The 20,423-nt window shown below is 43.9% G+C and overlaps 1 protein-coding gene across 1 annotated transcript in view; it reads right to left on the bottom strand.

Moving 5' to 3' along the window:
- The window catches only part of LOC122794104, a 1,019,538-nt gene that overhangs the window by 82,077 nt on the left and 917,038 nt on the right, over positions 1–20,423 (bottom strand). The window contains exon 10 of the mRNA XM_044062251.1: positions 12,728–12,821. Within this exon, the coding sequence (XP_043918186.1) occupies positions 12,728–12,821 (94 nt within the window). The remainder of the gene's footprint in view (positions 1–12,727; positions 12,822–20,423) is intronic.

A 20,423-nucleotide genomic window follows, 5' to 3' on the forward strand; every position in this document is an offset into this window, starting at 1 on the left:
GGGGTTTATATTTAAGCTGGTGAGCATATCTATAATGAACACGTAGGGTATTGTATAGAAGCCTTTGCAAGGTCCAGCTACGCTGTGTGGACCACATTGCCCTCATCAATGACCTTAATGACTGTTTCAATTGAGTCAAACATGTTTAGGGGCAGGATCTGCACTTAAGAAAGCCACACTGGGTAGGGTCCAGTGTCAGTAGGTCCCCAATATCTTTATGTCTGCGGTACATGCTGATCCTTTCCATAGCTGTGCAGACCGAGCTTCTCGGGATTCTGGGGTGGTAGTTTTCAGTATCCATTCAGGCAACGCCTTTGTTGAGAAGGACCACTGTTGTTGTACACTGCTCTTTGGATACATATCCTGTGGTAAGGCTGACATTGAGCAGTAGTGTGATATGGCATTCCATTCGTCTTGGAGTCCATGTTGGACTCAGCCCAGGACACCATCTCATACCATTGCTGCTGTGTGTTTTGCTTTGTAGATGCTGGCTGTTACCTCAGCATCTGCAATGTCAGGGGGCCAGCAGTCTGCTGGGATAGATATTTTGCATTCTGGGGGGGGGGGGTTGCACTGCACCTGTCAGGGTGTATGTTGGCAATATGTGTGTGTGTTTAGTATGTTGTTTGTGATATTTGTGTGATTCAGAGCATATCTGTGAATTCCCAACACGGTTCCTACCATAAGTTGTGAAAGCCTTGGGATTATCCTTAGTGTCCTGTACAATTTGTATCTTCATAGGTTCATAGGTTCATACTAGGCTATCCACCCTAGGGCATTTGTTAACCTAGCCAGAGTGTGTGTGGCTTTCGCCACCCCTTGCTATGTGAATATTATGGCCATTTATGATTTGCTTTGCTGTGCCTCTGTCTGGACATGACACAGTGAAGACCCCCAGTGTAACTCTACGATCATCCATCCACTTGGCAAGATTCCTGTTGAAGAGTGTCAGTGAGGGGCTCTGCCTAACATGGAGTGGGATTCTGGTCCAGGGTGTGGGGAGCCTCTGGATTATGTATCTGTCCCTCTAGCACATCCTATTTCATTATTTGTTGAGGTTGACATCTCTCACTCTCACAGCTCCGATGGCTTTGAGTTTTCTGGGGAGGAGCATGTCCATTACTCCAGTGTTGGGCATTGCCTTGCACAACAGGCATGCAATTCCTCTGTGTAGGCAGTATGTGACTGCATTCAGCTGGGGTGTCTACAGCCAGGCAGCATATGACATATGAGACCCTTTATCCTCTTGGTGAGGTACCTTTGAGGTCTTTCTAACTGCTGCAGGTGTCAGGTAAGGTATATCCCATATGAGGCGTTGTACTAGATTATGGGTGTAATAAGAGAACAGTATAGGGGCACAATGACCTCTGTTGATGTAGATGTGAATCCTTTCATGATACGGTGTCCAATGTAGACAGTCTTCCTAGCCACATTGGCAATGTGAGTGTCACATAACAGGTTACTGTCCACTTGTGTCCCTAGGTCCCTGATTACTCCTTCCATACATAATGGTTTACCACCTATGTCGTAATTTGTGGTACCTTGTTTGGTACTTGGTGGGACATTCATACTGTCCAGTGTCTTCAGGATGGCTGGGTGGGGTTCCTGTGTGTGAGAGTGTGGTCTGTAGCATGCTACAGATTGTACAGCAGTCTTGCCTACAGTTAGTTGCACATGGGTGGCTCCAATGCCTTGTGCATTGTCAGTTACCTGGACGTATGGGTGTCTGTGCTGAATATGGATACTCACCCTCCTTTTATGTTTTGTTCCAGGTTTTGGGGCCATGACGCATGATATGTGGTATAACCTGGTTGTGCTGGTATACTGTCAGGAGGCTTGCAGCAGGTTTCTGTCACTGCAGAGACATCGATGTTCTCCATACTGGGGATGGCCTCGGGAGCATGCATATTGAGGTTTACACATCTGGCATTGGTCAGCATTACCCTTATGTTTCTTTCCACTTATGTTTTCTAGGGTGGTGGGTTAGTCTTTTCAGCCTTGCCTATGAAAGGCTCTATGGAGGTGGCAAAAGCCTTATCCAATATCCAGACGCCCAGGGGTAACAGGTGCAAGCCATCCCAGGAACAGCTGCGTGGCTTGTCAAGCATGACATCCCAAGCAGACAGACATTGGATCCCCTTGGGATGACACCAGTAAGTGTGCCACTTGCTATAACTGATCATTCTGTGTTTGTACTGTGGCATCATTCTTGGTAAGGGTAGGATGCTGCAAACGGTGAGTGTCATACCGGCCTGGACTACATAATCAGAGAGCTCATCTATATATCTTTTCATGTAGTCTAGGGAGGTACATCTGAGGTCATTCACACCAGCATGGACTATGACTGCATCATATTTCTACTTGCTTTGGGGTGACCTGCATACTTGTGTTATGTGGCGTATTGTGGCAGCCTACAGGCAGCTTACTGTACCCTTTCCCTTGTTCAGTCTGGTGTGCGGGACAGCAGTGTGTCTCGCTATGGAGTCACCTATTACAACTGTATCAGGCATGTTGTTTCTCCTTCTGGCCTGTGACTGTTTGGCACACCAGCTTTGTGTACTATGTGTTGCATGTGCTATGTTTGGAAGTTGTTTGATTGGGTGTCTACTTTAGAGGCCTCTGTTGGTGTGCTGTGTTTGTAATTTGTGCCTCCGGGAATGTTTTTCTGTGTTTATGTCTTTGGTTTGCAGTTGTGATAGGTCTATGTGGGACTGTGTTTGTGGTGTGTGTGGTTACCTTCTCCTACTGACTAGTCTTGGGAGTACTGAGTTGAGGGAGCTCAGCCTCCAGTTTGGATAGATGGTTGCATCTCTCACATATATTTGTATTGCTTGGGGGGAGTTGGGGGTTGTCTGTGTACTTGGGGCAGGTGTAACATTGCCTCAAGATTCACAGATTCAACTTTTTGTGGCTGGCCTTAGTGGATTGTATGTGTGGACATATTTCATAGTTTCATAGTATAGTACTAGGCTATCTGCCTTGGGGCATTTGTAAGCCTAGCCATAGTGATGTGACTTTTGCCACCCCATGAAATGGTACAAAAATGTACAAAATAAATCTGGAATACTGTGCCTCTGTCTAGTAATTGACACAATGAAGGTCCCCTTATATAATAGAATTAGCTTACTGTGCCCCTGTCTAACAGTGACACAGATGTGACCCCTGGGGTAAACTTACGATCTCCCATCCACTCATCAAGATTTCTATTGAAGAGAGTCAGTGAGGGGCTCTGCCTAATATGAACTGGGATCCTGTTCCAAAGCATGGGAAGCCTCTGGGTTATGAATCTATCCCTCCAGCATGTCCTATTCATACTTGTGCCGAGGTTTAAGTCTTTAGCTCTCATGGTCCTGATGGATTTGGATTTTTTGAGGTGGAGCATGTCCATCAGATCCTGATTGGACATGGCCTTGTACGTCAGGCAGAGATCACCTCTGATAAGGCAGTATGCTACTGAATAGAGCTGAAGTTTCTTTAGTCTGGCAGAATAAGACATATGTTGGAGACCCTTGATCCTTTTGGTGAGGTACTTTTGTGGTCTCTCCAGCTGTTGCAAATGCCGGGTGAGGTACATACGAAATGGGGCATTGTACTCAATCATGGGTCTGATGAGGGAGGAATAAAGGGGTACAATGACATCCTGGGATCTGGATGTGAATCCCTTCATGATGAGGTGTGCAAGGTAGAATGTTTTTCTAACCACTTTGGCAACGTGGGTGTCAAATGAGAGGTCGCTGTCTACTTGGGTCCCTAGGTCTCTGATTACTTTTTCTGTACTCAGTGGGTTGCTGTACATGTGATAATTTGTGGGTACTTTGTTTTTTCCAAAAGGGATGACTATACATTTTTTGGCATTTAGTTTAAGGCCGTGACTACGGCACCAGTTGTCCATTTCAGTGAGGCCTTTTTGTAGGATGTGTGTGTCTGCTGGTGTATCGACTATGGCGCCTAGTTTGCAGTCATCTGCAAACTTTGTCAGCCACAGCCCTCCCATGTTTGCTTTAACATCTGAGAAATAAATGCCGAACAAGATGGGTCCCAGGACAGATCCCTGTGGGACACCACTTGTGACTGGCTTTGAGTCTGACATTGCTCCAGTGATTTTAACTTTATGGGTTCTGTCCTTTAGCCAGTTTGCAACCCATCTAGTGACATAAGGGTTTACTTTTAAGCTGTTTAACTTATCTATGATGCCTGAGTGGGGTATTGTGTCGAAGGTCGTAGCCAAGTCCAGGTATGCTGTATGGACTGCTTTGCCCTCATCAATGGCTCTAGTGAGTGTTTCGAAAAAGTCAACCAGGTTTAAAAGGCAGGATCTGCCCTTTACAAAGCCAAACTGGGTGGGGTCAGGTGTCTGTAGGTCCCCTATGTCTCTGTTTATGAGTTCCATAATGATTCTTTCCATAGCTTTACAGACCAGGCTAGTTAAGCTTATGGGGCGGTAGTTTCCAGGGTCTGTAGAGGCACCCCCCTTGTGGAGTGGGACCACTGTTGCTGTATGCCATTGTTCAGGTACATATCCCGAAGTAAGGCTCAGGTTAAATAGCATTTTTATGTGTGGGTTTAGCTCCTCTTGGAGTTCACGTAACACGCACCCCGGGATACCATCAGGACCCATTGATGCTGTGTTTTTTGCTTTGTTTAGGGCGGTTCTCACTTGGACATCTGAGATGACAGGGAGATTACATTCAGCTGGGATAAGTATTTCTTCTTTTGGGGGTGAAGGAGGGGAGAAATTTGCACTGAACCTGTCAGTCAGAATGTTAGCAATATCTGTGGGTTCAGTGTATTTTTTGTTGTTGTGAACCAACTCTGAGCATATCTGAGGGTTTCCGCCCAGGTTTCTAACATAGCTAAAGAAGGCTTTGTGGTTATCTTTAGTGTCCTTAGTGATTTTTCTCTCAAAGTTTGCCTTGGATGTTTTTATGAGAGAACGTAGTTTTCTGCTAATGTTGATCAGAGATGTCTTCCCTTCATGGGATTTTGCTCTGACGTGCAGTAGCTTCCTTCTTTTGTTATACAATTTGTTTATGGCTGAGGTCCACCAGACAAGATGCTTACATTTGGTGGAGAGGGACTTGGATTTGTTTGGGATTGCATGATCCATGCATTCTTGGAGATGTCCATAGAAAGCATTAGTGAAGGATTCGGCATTGTGGGATGTGGTATCCACTGGCACAGTGGGCTTAAAGGATACCATCTCAGTCTTAAGAAGAGTGAAGTCTGCTTTTGAGAAGTTTTTCACTGTGGTCTTTTGTGCTGGGGGTGGAGGTGGGATGTGTATATCCAGGGTGATTAGTTTGTGGTCAGATCTCACTAGTGAGGGGTATACTTCCAGTGTGGAACATTTTGTCCCCATGTTTGTGATGATCAGGTCTAGTATATTATCTCCCCTAGTGGGAGAGGTGACTAGTTGTTCCAGTACATTTGAATTTATGAATTCCAGGAACCTTTGGGCTAGGGTATTAGGGCTAGAATAATGTACCCAATCTATGTTTGTGTAGTTGAAGTCTCCCAGTATGATGGTATTTTGTGATACATTCATATCCTCCAATGTCTTCAGGAAGGCTGAGTGGGGTTCTTGAGATTGGGAGGGTGGTCTGTAACATGCTACCAGTTGTATAGCAGTTTTGCCTATGGTTAGTTGCACCTGTATGGTCTCTGATGCTTCATGTGTTGCTACTAACCTGGAGGTGTGGGTGTCCTTTATGAATATGGACACTCCCCCTCCCTTTGTGGTTCGGCCCGGGTTTGGCGGCCGAAAAGCATGATACGAGGTATAGCCTGGTAGCGCTGGGGTGCTCTCAGGAGCCTTGAACCAGGTTTCAGTTACTGCACAGACGTCGATGTTCTCCATGCTGAGGAGTGCATCAAGTGCCTGCATCTTGAGATTTAGACTTCTAGCGTTAAGCAGCATTACCCTTAGTTTTTTTTCATTTTTGTTTTCTAAGGAGGTGGGTTTGTCTTTTGAGCCTTGCCTAAAAAAGGCACTATGGGGGTGGCAAGAGCCTTAGCCAATATCCGGAAGCCCAGTGGTGACAGGTGTAAGCCATCCCTTGTGAAGCAGCGTGGCTTGTCCAACATATCATCCCAGGCAGACAGACATTGGATCCCCTTAGAATGACACCAGTACTTGAGCCAATTGTTAAAGCTGATCATCTTGTCTTTGTATTGTGGTATCATTCTTGGTGAGGGCAAGATGCTGCTCAGGGTCAGGGTCATACCAGCTTGGGCTACATAATCAGAGAGCTCCTCTATGTCTCTTTTCATGTAGTCCAGGGAGGTATGTCTCAGGTCATTCACACCAGCATGGACAATGACGGAGTCATATTTGTACTTGCTTTGGAGTGACCTGAGTGCGTGTTATGTGGCGGATCCTAGCTCCCGATAGACAGCTCACAGTCACCTTCTCCTTGTTCAGCCTGGTCAGTGGGACATCAGTGTGTCTGACTATGGAGTCACCTATTACTAGTGTATCAGGCAAGATGTTTGGCCTTAAGGGCTGTGATTGGTCGACACACTGATTTATTGAAGTATGTGTTGCATGTGTTTTGTTTTGAGGTGGTGGATTTTTGGATGTCTGCTTTGGGAGCCTCTGTTGTTTTGGTAAGTTTTTTATTAGAGCCTCCGAGTATGTCTTTGTGTTTTTATGTGTTTGGTTTGCAGTTGTGGTAGGTCTATGTGGGGCTGGGATTGTTGTGTGTGTGGTTTCCATCTCCTCCTGTCTGGTCATGCCAGCCCTGAGTTGAGAGAGTTCAGCCTCCAGTTTGGCTATATAGTTGCATCTCTCACATGTATTTGTATTTGTTGGGAGGAGGAGAGGGTTGTCTGTGTACATGAGACAATTGTAGCATTGTCTCAAGATACCCAGATTGACCAGCTGAACTGGAGACGACGCCAGTAATCTACCACTCGACATGCTAGAACAGTATAAGGGAGTGGTATACCTTTAAGGGAAGTGGATATTCACAGGGGTGGTAAGTAGATGTAGTGCTTACTTAGTAGAGAAGTATTGAGAACAAGTGCTAGGCTTATTTTATTGCCATACTACTGATCAGTGCTTACTTCATTGTTTATGTTTGCTCTATCATGTAGTAGCTTCCTCATTCTCTTGCATGGTTTGGTTATGTCTGGTGTCCACCATGCCAGATGCCTGCGTGTATGGCATTGTGTCTTGTTTTAATTTAGGATTGCATAATCCAAGCATTCCTGGCAGTGTTCATGGAATGGCTGTATTACAGGTTCTGAGGTGAGGCTCATATTTTGCACCTGCACAGGACCTTTAATGGATTCCACATCAGTTTGGAGGAGTGCAAATATTGCTTTACACATGTTTTCCACTGTGGTTTTCTGGCCAGGGACTGTGGTCAGGATTTGTATATCCAGTGTGATTACTCTATGGTCTGGTTTTACCAGTGAGCAATACACTTCTCGTCTTGCCATCTAGTACCCATGTTGCTGATTATCACATCCAGTATGCTTACCCCTCTTGTGGGAGTGGTACTTTGTTCCTGGGCATTTTGGTTTATGGATTCTATGAACTTTTGTCCTACAGTGTTGGAGCTAGTATAATGCTCCCAGTCTATGTCTGGGTATTTTCAGTCACCCAATATAATGTGGTTTGGAGGACTTGATATATTCATGTATTCGAGCATAGGCCAGGTGCAGTTCCTGGTGTTGGGATGGTAGTCTGTAGCAGGCTATAAACTGGGGGGCAGTTTTAGCCACTGTTACTTGACCATGGCTAGTCCATGCTGCTTCTTGTTGTGGTACCAACATGGGGTGTGGTTATCCTTGACAATTATTGCTAGTCACCCTCCTTTTGTAGCTTGTTCCATGTTTTGAGGCTGTACAGCACAGTATGAGGTGTAACCTGGTAGTGTTAGGGTGCTGTTGTGAGCCTTGACCCAGTTTTCTGTTACAGCACAGATATCAACATTCTCCATACTGGGTGAGTTTAGACTGCATGCATCTTGCTGTTTCGACTTATCCCTTAACTTATTCTTATCCCTTCTGATACTTATGGATGTAGGTTTGTGTTTTGAGCCTTACCTATTCAGGGCACGCTGTGGGTAACAACAGCCTTTGCCAGTATCCATACGGCCTGCACTGATAGGTGCATGCCAGTCCTAGCAGGTGGAGCATCATGTCATGCTCAGCATGTCATCCCAGGCTGGCACACATTGGATCCCCTTTGACTAGCTGCGATACTTCAGTCAATTATTGCACTTGATCATCTCATTTTCATATTGTGGCATGATGCTTGGTGAGGGTAGGATGTTAGTCAGGGTCCTCAGGTGTGCATATAGTACATGGTGTTACATTACTTAACACATGGCATTCATGCCTCAGGTGGTGCTGCAGGGCTGCCTCTGTCGGATGCGCATATTACACTTCCCTGTACATGTTTGTGAGCAGGTCATGTCATTTTAGGCATCCATGTTATTATTTGAGTGAGTCAGAGGGGGTATCATTCCCAGGGTTCCTACTGAGCCGGTGTATGTGCTATGCGTTGCCTCTTTGCCAAGGCCAGGGCATACTGGGCATGCCTCCTTCTGCCTACTGGGGCAGGCTCAGGTTGTTCCTCCTCCGAGTCATGCTCTGCATGTGATGGCCTTGGCAATGGTCGGGGGCTGTTTGGCCCAGCCCTATGCTGGTCCTGCTGCAGCTGTTTTCGCAAGATCATATTATGTAGCATAGCACATACCATGACAATTTGGGTACATGTAGTTGGTGTGTACTGCAAGGCTCCACCAGATGTGTCCAGACACCGGAACCGTGAATTGAGCAGCCCAAACACATACTCTATTACATTACATGTTTGTGCATGTGCCTCATTATGGCATTCCTGTTCAGGTGTGTGTGCGTTTCTGATGGGTGTCATCAGCCACGGCTCCAGTGCATAACCTGCATCCCCCACTAGGTGTCTGTGTGGGATGTCCCCATTGGCAAATGTCTTTTACAGCTGCGTCAAATGCCAGATGTGGGAATCGTGGTAACTCCCAGGGCAGCCAGCACACACATTCATTATTATGCCCTGGGCATCACACACGACCTGGCAGTTGATGAAGGGGAAGCCCTTGCAGTTAATGTAGGCCCTACCCCGCTCACCGGCTGGTGCTTTGATGCATATGTGCATGCAGTCTATTGCACCCACTACCTCAGGGTATTCCGCTATTTGCTGGAAGAGACGCATATTGCTGGCCAATACCTCACGGGCATTGGGGAAATATACATAATCACCAACATGTGCTGACATGGCATCCAGGAATTGGTGCAGTACCCTGGAGGCTGATGCCTGTTATATCCCCATCATATCACCAGTTGGTCTCTGGAAGGCACCTGTTGCTAGTATTCTTAGGCCAACACATACCTTGGTTTCCACTGGGATGGGTTCCCCTCTGTTGGTTCTGTGTGTGAGGCGTGGCCTGCACAGCTCCACTATTTGCTGCAGGAGGTCTCTGTCCACTCTATAGTGCTCTACTATCTCCAGCTCATGTAACCTGTGGTAGGTGACCCTGGGCCTGTACACTCTTCTCCGTCTCCTCACTGTGGGTTGTCTGGCACCATCTGCATTGTCACCATCCTCAGCAAGTCGCCTATGTCTCATTATGACAGCTATGGCAGCCCCTAACATTTCTGCTCTGAGTTCAGCTTTTTCAGTTTTCACTTCTAATAGCTTACTCCTGTCTTGCAGTGTCTCTTGAGAGAAACATCTTGCACTGCTGTTTGCAGATTTTTAAGTGTTGGGCTGAGCTACTATTCTGCCTGTGTAATTGCCTGCTTCTAATTGTTTTCACCTGATAGCTCCAGCAGTATTCCCTGGTAGCTTCCTACTAATTATGTTGCTTCCTTTTTCCTTTCTGTTTCCTCAGGGGGGAGAAGCGTGTATACCAGCAGAAACATGCTCACAGTGGCTTACATGTGCGCACACATGCTTACACGGTTCAGAATCTGCTTATTTGGGTTAAAACGCGCGCACACCTGTGCAAACAGTGTTGAACATCTCCCAGCACGCTCCCGCATGCTCAGTCTGCCTTACACGCGCGCAAACCGTCTTACTCGTGCTTCATGGCGCGCACACGTGCACATGCACGCCCAGCAAGAAACTTTGGTGTAGGCAACAGTGTACACCTTCCATTTCTTGACTTTCCCATGCTTATGTTGTGGCACTCCTCTTTCCATGATATGTGTCTGACATCTGTCATGTAACTCTGACCTCCAATGAACTGCATTTCTTTCTGCCATTCCCCCCTGTGATGTCACCTATCTCCTACTCTGTTCCTCCCCCTTCTGTAACTCTTACACTACTCAGAATGTGCTCATTTGCTATGTGACAGTGGAATTCAGTATCCTAACACTCATTTGCATCAGATTGCCTACTAATGCTTAGTTACATCTCTTAGACTCAGCTTCCCCCCTTAGCAACCACTACACGGTGGCCATGTTGTTTTTGGTCTTCTGGTCCCTTCATTGAAAATCCATGTATTGCATAAAACCCACAATTGTGGGTTTATAACCCTCATTTTTATGTATTATACAGTGCAGCCCGTTTGCGCGGGGCTGCGCTGGGTTTAAACATCGGCGATCGCCAAAAAAAAATATATATTTTTATTACTTTTGCATCAGGTTACCTTGCCAATGGCCACATATTTGGCCATTGGCATGCTGCCTGACACATATGCACCCTTTATTTGGAGCTGACATGGCTCCATTGTGGTTTTTGCAGAAACGTACTCAGTTGTCAACTGAGTACATTTCTGCAGCTAAAACGGCTCTTACACGGGCTGTTTTGGGCTTCCTGGATCGCTAATCATCCTCATTTGCATGCTATTCGGCTGCAAGTGAGGTGATTAGCTTATCCACGCCCACTCCATGTAAGAGACGTTTTAGTTGGTCTCTTACACGGACTTTGGGCTGTTCCTGGATCGCGAAGGCTGCATGGAGTCTTACACTACTCTTAGACTCTGTGCAAGCCTTCGTGAATCCTGCCCAATGAATGGACTGTTATTACTGTAAAGAATACTTCTTACTGATATTTCTAATTCACAGTTTTCATTGTTTTTCTTTTTCACAAAATATTTTCATTTATTTAGTTCATGTTTTTAAGTTGATTATTCAGAAAATGTTCTGGAATGCAAAGATGTGTGTTGGCTGTTAGAGATGTGACATTAACTTACCTGAGGACTTGGTGGAATCGCCAAGTTCATGTGCAGCAGCTCTACTTGTATGTTAGCTCTGCCTACCTGCAATACCAGGCATGGCATGCAGGTGGATATGCATGGTCCTGAAGCCATCCAGTGTAGGAGCACACATGTAGGACAGACTGGTGAATGTAGGCATGGTGGCTAGCCACCCCAGCCTTCACACCGGTGTACCAAGGAGGTAAATTGAGTTTTATAATACAGGACACAGTGATTTATACCCACAAGAGTTTGGGGAATGGCATGCACTACACATTTCCTCACATGCACATGGCCTAAAGTTCTACTACCCAACTGTTGCAACCTGCAGTACAGCTCCCCCTATATGTGGAACTCAGTAGTGCAGGCACTCTGGCTTCCCACCAGGTACTGCCTGCAATAACTATTACAAAAATTAGGTAGAGAAGTTTAATGGGCTTCTCCAGTGATTCAAAGGAACCTTGTCAGTGTATGCCACTGAATTAGTTCAGTGTGGTGAGCATGATTCCCCTTTTGGAATTGGGCTTACAACACCAGCAGTCCCCAACAGCATTCACTAAACAGAGAATGGAGAATGGCAGAGTCCTACCTTTTGGACTTCAGCAAGTAGTAACCGCTTGGCAGGGCATGGTATTTAGAATGCACTGCCCACTGTGGTAACATATATAATTATTAACCCAATGTTGGAGAGTACCAGCTCCCTACTGAAATGTCGACACTGAAAAAAAAGACCGAAAACACAGGAGAAGAATGAATGTCGAAAATCACTCTTCTCCTTTAAACTTCTTTTTGTAGGGAGCAACCCCCCCCCAAAAAAAACTTGTATATACCAACCCAGAGATCACCATACCACAGAGAAAAGGGAATATTCTAAGAAATGCCATTTTGGGAATAGTATATGTCCGTCTGATCTTTTGGCCATTCAGTCTCTGCATTTCAGGACTCATTCTGGTGGGTCCTGACATTGCAAAAGATTGCCTTCAGTACCTTTAGTGTAATAACTTATGCTGTCCTTGTGAAAAACTATTAGATAAACCAGTTCTCTTCTTCTTCTTTCAGCTTTTCCCAGTTAGGGGTCACTACAGCGGATCACTTGTCCTCTCATGATTGGCAGTAAAGTTTTACGTTGTCGAGTTGCCAGCCTGCTGCCCAACCTTCCACAGAAGGCACACACACGCACACACACAATTTAGATTAGATATACCAGTTCTCTAATGTATTTAAATTATAGTCAATTAATCTTTTGTGACTCCCACACCTGTATTTTGAAAAGCTATATATTTTTCAAACTTTTGAATAAAGATTATATATCTATGAACACTTTCTTTCTTCCCAGAATGTTGTGTCATAGGTCTTATTGAATAATTGCCATTTTGAACATGTGTACTTGGTTACTACGCTGAAATCATAGCAAAATAAATAATTCAGACTTGTCAATGGATCAAGATGTAGCTATAGCTATAGCTTTCTTAAGTAACAATAAATCATGCCAACTCACCATATAGCAATTGTGATCAATTATGAAATAAGAGCAAGACACTTACTCAAACTGGTTCAGCTGGACTTCGGTAAAAGCGCTGTCCTGGCTAAAGCCAGCCTGTCCTAAGGACCAGTTTCTCTTTCCTTCTTCAATATTATCTGGTAGAGAAAAAAATGAGATGATGTCAAACAGTGATGTGTATAAAACCGTTAAAATACCTAATACAGTAGTTCTATTTGCAGGGTGATAACCTATTTCAAAATTTTGTTTCCATAACATGAACAAAACTACCTGTTAACATCCCATGTGCCATAGGATAAACAATATAAAAAAAAAGCATGACTCTGTGTTAGATTCCAAAAGAACTGGAGCAGCATTACAGAGGCAATTCAAAAAAAGGACCTGCTGCACAGATCAGCATCCCCCCCTGAATATATATGAATGAGGTCATGGAGGGTACACAGCAGGGTGGCATAAGAAGCCAGTGATACTCTCCCCAAAGTTGTTACACTGCAGGTGCACTACCAAATGATGTTCCATAGCAATGATGGTTATAGAGCCTCAGGAGATATGCTACCTGACATCTAATGACGTTTAATACTTACAGCACCTCCTACAGCCAAAGACTAGTAATGTAGTGATGAATATGCTACAGCAAACATGAGGGTGATGATACAGCAAGCTGCCAGGTATTGTAAAGGAGCCATATACTGTACAAGCCAGTGAAGTATATCTTTACAGTGACAGGGCAGTGGGCAAATTCTAGACAGAGGATAACACTGCTGAATGTACACCGTCATTAATACAATAGTGTAGACTACCCAGAATTAGATCCATATGGGAACATACAAATTACATTATTGTCAGAAATCAAGAGAGCCATCCATATGCAGTATACCATTCCACAGCATAGAGTTGACTAACTGGTTTAATCCATACATTTAACGACAGCTGCAGAGACCCCCCCCCCTTCTCCTTTGGAGGTCACCCATCAGGGTGGAATACTTTGATTTTAGGATGGAGACAATGGAGTTGAGGAGGAAAAGGGGGAGGGGTGTAGGAATCATCATCATCAAACCTCTTTTTCCAATTTTCTAAAAGGGGTTGAGGTGTTAATTCATCTGTCATCATCTCTTTCAATTCTGTGCCACTCTCCTACCTTCATCAGTCACGCTTGACTGTCGCCGGTCTTCTTTTAAGCAAGCGATTCATATCTTACTTGAATGCCCTCATTTCCACTTGCCTTCTTCCTAGCTCTCCCAAATCTTCTTTACCAGATTGTTTTCTACTTTGCTACTCATGTGACTGAACCACTGTAATCTGTTGTTCATGATTTACAAAGACAAAGCTACATCCATGAACCTGCTGTGCTGCAGAACTTACTAAATGAGGACAGTAGGCAAACCATAGCATCTAATTCCAGCATTGCAAATCATATAATTTCGGTATAGTGGGTAAAGAAGCTATGTCTTTCTCTTGAACTTTAGGGAGTGACAGCTGGGTCTATATGGTCAGCAACTTAAGGTGGATGATGATATGACCTGGGCTAGCAGGTGACAAGAGCGGCAACCTTCCCACTTTCGTGGGAATAGTGTAGGAGCCATTTCAATTACCTGAAGTGCTGCTACCCTGTGTGGCTGCAGCAGTTATCCAGCAACAGTGACCAGATATGTTTTGTAACTATTTATTTAAACAGAAATTGTCATGCTGTTTGCAAATCACTTAGTCAAGTGCTATACTTTTTGCAGAGGTAGCCTAAAGGGAACATATGTGTGACTGTGTTATTGTTGTTATTTTACAGTTATTATTACTAGATAAATAAATAAATACATTATATAGATATATTAATTAATAAATAAATAAATGCATTAATTAATTAATTAATTAATCAATCAATCAAAGGAGGGTGACAGGAAGACTGGATAGGCGAAGACAGGAATAGTGGATAACAAGCAGCAAGGGAAATCCAAAAATGTCACCTGGCAAATGGATAAAAGAAATAATTAAAACTTTACAAAATAATGAGGATAGTCAGTAACTCAAATACACTTTTGGACTATTTAGTGCTTTTCTTTACCTTTTTTTATTAATGAAATTTTGTAATTTTATATTTATTAAAAAAGTTGAAAAGTATATTTCAGCTGCTGAGGTTCTTCAGTCTTTTGGTGAAACTTTGCTTAATGGTGATAATAAACTAGATACAAATCAATGAACTTCTACAGTGACTTCTCCACATCACAATTTCAGAATACTCAGAGGAAAATGTTATAATTTACTGAAAATCATTCAGGAATGATCAGTAGTTACTGGGTATGATATCTGATTAAAGAAACTCTTAAACATCAGCTCAAAATATTAACTTTTATTCGACAAAAAAAGTAGTATTGATGTTTTAGAAAACTTACTTAATCACAGGAAATACCAGAATAGTGACAGAACCCCCCCCCCCCAAAGGGACAGATTTCAAAAGCTATATGTGGACAGTGCTACTTGCCAAATGAGGACTTCAGTGTACCAGCTGTGGAAATGATTTCAGAAGACAATCTGAAAGCAGTCTGAGTATTTAGCTGTTCAGTATTGGATAATTGTGTATTCCAAAACACATTGTGCGTGCCCAATGCAACTTAAATGTGACAAACTGCAATGCTGAATCTGTTTCTGAAATTCCTGGTGTATGCTTTACGGCCTCACAAGGAACAGAAGCTACTACTACAGATTTTGTAATATTCTGTATGAATAGCGCAAGAAAAAAAAGAAAGAAAAGAAAAGTACAAACTGCAGTGAATGAACTGCAACAAGCTGCAATGGTATAAACCATAACCGAGGCCAGCTAGAGACTGAGCAAGGCTGCAGGTAAACCAGTTGTCAGACCAACAAATAATTGAGAGGTATCATCTAGACAGTCAGCTGCTGCAGGGTCTCTGCAAGATATCTGCCCCACACAAGCCTGTGTGGACCTTACGAGGAAACCTCATCCCCACTGAAACCAAAGTATATCTCAGCCTGGTTATTCTTGCATCTAGGACATTCCAAAGACACATGGGGGATGTTGTGGGAGTGTCACAAACAGCTGCCAGTTGTACCCTGGCAAAATTTCTGGCAGCAGTGAGCAGCAATGTGGATAACTACATACACTTTCCACCCCCCCCCCCCCCCATGGAGCAGAGAACTGTAATACACCAGTTCTATAACATCACAAACTTTCCCCATGTACTTGGTGTAATAGATTGCACACACATCTCTGTCAAGACTTCAGTACATTCTGAAGCAGACTGATATATAAACAGAAAGGGCTATCCATCCCTGAACTGCCAGTTTGTGTGTGCAGCAGATGGCAACATAACAAATCTTATGGCAACACACCCTGGAAGTATCCATGATGCTGCCATATGGAAGGAAAGTGGTTTGAGGCCCACATTCCAGCAAAGTGAAATAGCTGAGAGACTGCTACTGGGTAAGTACAGGAACACTGCTAGGAAGAAAGTTAAGGACATCCCTCTCAACAGTATCCATACTAACAATGTGTGTTTACTCCCCACAACTTGTGACTGATGTTATCTATTTGAGCCATGGCTAATGACCCCATACCATGAACCATCCAAACCTGCAGAGCATACACAACAACCAGAAATACCACAGAGCATGTGTTTGTTATACTGAAAGCAAGGCTCAAATGTCTGGACACATTTGGGAGTGCACTGCAATACAAACCTGAAACGGTAGAACAGATGATAACTGTGTGTGCTATGCTACACAGCATGCTAACTACAGCACGTGGCAGTCTTCCAGCTGCAAGTGTGGCTGAACTACCCCAAGAACCCCAGATGTCTGATGATGACATCCTAAAGGTATCAGTGGAGGAGCAGGAGGACATGGGGCAGAAAACACAAGTGTATACAACATAGGGTGTAACCACAAGTACAGATCCAGGCAACATGGCAGTGTCTGACCTTCAACTTTGAGTCATAACAAACCTCATGTACAGAAGTATACAGATTAAACATCGGTGTTCAAGTTTTGCCCCACCACATCAGCACAGATTGTGCCCACTAGATGTAAACACTGAGTGTCAGACATAACAACATAATCATAACATATAACAGTATGAATATATGCAAATCTATCACAAAAGGGATCATCAACTCAGGGCACAACTGACACAGGTATGCATACAGACTCATAGTGTTGTATCTGAGTAGGGCTCACAATAACAGATACACATTAGTGCAACACATTCATATCTATCCAGTATAAAAAGCTGCAAAGTTGCAAACAGGTAAACAGCTTAGAACATAATGCCAAACTGCTGTTAATATCACAAGCCAGATATATCACTGTAAATTATGGATAAAATAATGTAATAAATGTAGTCAGATATGTTTAGTGAAAACTGTAGCACTCCTGTGGCATCAGACCTGTCAATGAACACAGACAGATAACAATGGCAATGTTCTGCACAGCAGTCATCATCACCATGGGGTGAGAATGACATTACTGGACAGAATGGATCAACTGTCTGTGTTACTCTAATCCAGTCTAGGGTGCCCAGACTGATGGCTCACACAGTGGTTGAGTCTGCACCTACAACGTATGGAAACATTTGGCCCAGGTTGTTCCACAGAGGAGACTGATAGGGTGATGCCAGCATGTAAAGGTGAAGCAACATCACTGGGACTTGACTGTCTGTTCGTGACTGCTGGACCCACAGCAGATGGACCAGCAGTGGAAGTCTGTGCACATTGTAGCTTAGACATTGATGCCCAATGGGCAAGATTCATTCTGCTGAGAGGGGGCCTGCTTCACCCATGTGGCATCAGCTAAGCACAGTCAGGGTATGCAAAACCCTGCTTGTACTATACCACTCCTGTAATACTGTAGAGGCCAGGGATTCTACTAATTGTACCACAGATAGCATACTTTTATTCTGAGGAGCCAGTGATGCCATTACTTCATAGTGTCTGCATTTCAGTCCTTCTTGAAGCACTCCCAGGTGGTGTGCAAGATGATTTGTGGCACTGGCAAGTGCACAAATGTCAGATCCATGACATTGCTAGGAATGTTTATTTGCCTGAAGGAACAGACATACACCCTCTGACACTTGTCCATGCACACCAGGTGCACGTCTACATCTACTGCAATGGTTAGTATCGATAGAACACTATCAACATCACCAGCAGTCTCAAAATGGGTCTGTTGTTCACAGGCCTCATCCTGTCCACCATCTGTTATCCCCTCATTGTCAGAATGGATGGACAACTTTTTCTCCACATCTGAGGCTACAGTTGCATCCACATGATTGTCACCATTTTTGTCAAACTGTATTACCATGTCAGTGTACTGTGAGCCAAGTGCCATGCTACCATACTAAGACACATCAGAATCAATGGATGGGCTAATGGAGGATGCAGGTAGCTGTGCTGAAAGAAGAGACAGATGACACAAATCAGGATAATGTGCTTATATCACATTCTGTATATCATTAAAGATATGTGATACATATATCACACTGCAATGTTACAGATAATACTGACCTACTATTAGATCTTCATAGGTTCATAGGTGTTTACTAAGCTAACTACCACAAGGGCCTTTTTAAGCCTAGCCATGCATCCCAAATCTCTGATGAGTTCTGATACCCTTGATAAGGGTAAGCATGGGCCTGGGAGATGAACCATTTAGAGGTTATCTGTTTGCATCAGAGACATAGGTGCCAAACCAGGGATGCATTTCTGGTTTCCCATCCAATTTTCCAAATTGCCTTTGAATTGTATTAGGGAGGAACTCTGCTTCACATGGATGGGGAGCCTGTTCCATAGATGGGGTAATCTCTGGGATACATACCTATCTCAACAGCAGGTCAATTTATATCACAGGCAAGGTTTAAGTCTTTAGAATGGCTAATTCTGGTACTGTTTACTTTGCAGATATGCAGGAGGTCCATCGGAGTGGGGTCTGACAATGCCCTGTATGCCAGGCATAGGTCTCCCCTAACAAGTCTGTAGGAGCCAGAATACAGGGATAGAGTCTTGAGGTGGTCTGCACAGGACATATTACTTATGCCCTGTATTCTTTTAGTGAGGAACTTCTGTGGACATTCCAGTTATTGGATATGCCTAGTTAGGTACGTACCAAAGGGGGCATTGTACTCAATGATAGGTCTAATGAATGCTGAATACAGTGGAACAATGAATTCCTTGGACTTAGATGCCATACCTTTGATCATAAGTTGCTCAACATAGAATGATTTCCTCACCACTGTAGACACATGATGATCAAAAACTAGATTACTATCTATGTGTGTCCCTACGTCCCTGACTACTGGGTCAACTCTAAGGGGTGTATTGTCAATATGATCATTACCAGGGATGGATGACTTCCCAAAGGATACTATTATGCATTTCTTGGCATTTAATTTTAGTCCATGACTCTGACACCAGTTGTTTGTCTGTGTCAGCCCTTCTTGGAGAACATTTGTGTCAGTGTGAGATTCAATGACAGCTCCTAATTTGCAATCATCTGCAAATTCAGTCAGCTAGAGACCACTGACATTGGCCTTGACTTCTGAAAAGTAAATGAGCGGTCCAAAGACTGATCCCTGAGGGACTCCACTTGTGACTGGCTTCTTTGTAGAGGTGAACAATTTTAACTTCCTGGATCCTGCCTGTGAGCCAGTTGGCTATTCACTGGGTGACATACGGTTTGTACCTAACCTCTTGAGTTTGTCAACAATGCCTGAGTTGGGTATTATTGTCAAATGTCTTGTCCAGGTCAAGGTAGGCAGTGTGAATGGTTTTGCCTTCATCCATTGCTTTGGTGATCTTCTCAAAGAAGTCCACCAGGTTGAGTAGGCATGATCTGCCCTTTACGAAACCAAACTGGGCTGGATCCAGTGTCTGGAGGTTTACTATATCTCTGTTGATCATCTCCATGATAATTCTTTCCATGGCTTTACATTTAAGACTAGTGAGACTTATGGGTCTGTAGTTTATAGGGTCTGCAGATGTACCACTTTTGTGCAGAGTGATGACTGTTGCCTTTCTCCATTCATAAGGCACGAAGCCTGTTTGGAGGATACAGTTAAATAGTAATTCCAGAGACCCTGACAGGTCATGTTTCATGCTATTTAGAAGGCATCCTGGGATATTGTCTGGACCCTTTGATGCAGTGTTCTTGCATTAAGGACCTGTTCCCTAGTGATAGTAGAAAGAGTTATATTTGATGATATTTCCTGAGGGAAGGCTGAGGGGGAAAGAGGAGTAAAGTTGGAGCTGAATTTATCAGCCGGATGGTTTGCTATATCTTTTGGCTCATTATAGGTGGCTCCATTTACAATGAGCTCTGCACACAACTGTGCTCTGCCTTTGAGGTTCCAGACATAGCTAAAGAATGTTTTGTGGTTGTCCTTGGCCTGGGAGGCCAAACTTATTTCTGATTTGGCTTTGGTAGACTTTATTTGTCCTCTGAGTTGTTTGTTTGGTTTAATGAGAGTACTTTTATTCTGCTGGGTGCTGCACCTCCTAATTTTTGCAAAGATTTCCTTCCTTCCATCTTGTCTGTGTATGCATCATGGAATGTACATAACAGGGGAGTTAACACTTAGGTTACATAGCCAACGAACATGACATGTGATGAATAAAAACATAACACACACCTGACAAGTCCTGATGGGAAGACAGTGTGGTAGAAGAGGGCTGGACTTTAACTATTGTAGGGAAACAAAGTCAGCATTATTAATCATATCATTCCCAGCATGCTCCACT

Source organism: Protopterus annectens, chromosome 2.part1 (assembly GCF_019279795.1).
Source record: "Protopterus annectens isolate FY-2018-M chromosome 2.part1, PAN1.0, whole genome shotgun sequence".
Taxonomy (NCBI): Eukaryota; Metazoa; Chordata; order Ceratodontiformes; family Protopteridae; genus Protopterus; species Protopterus annectens.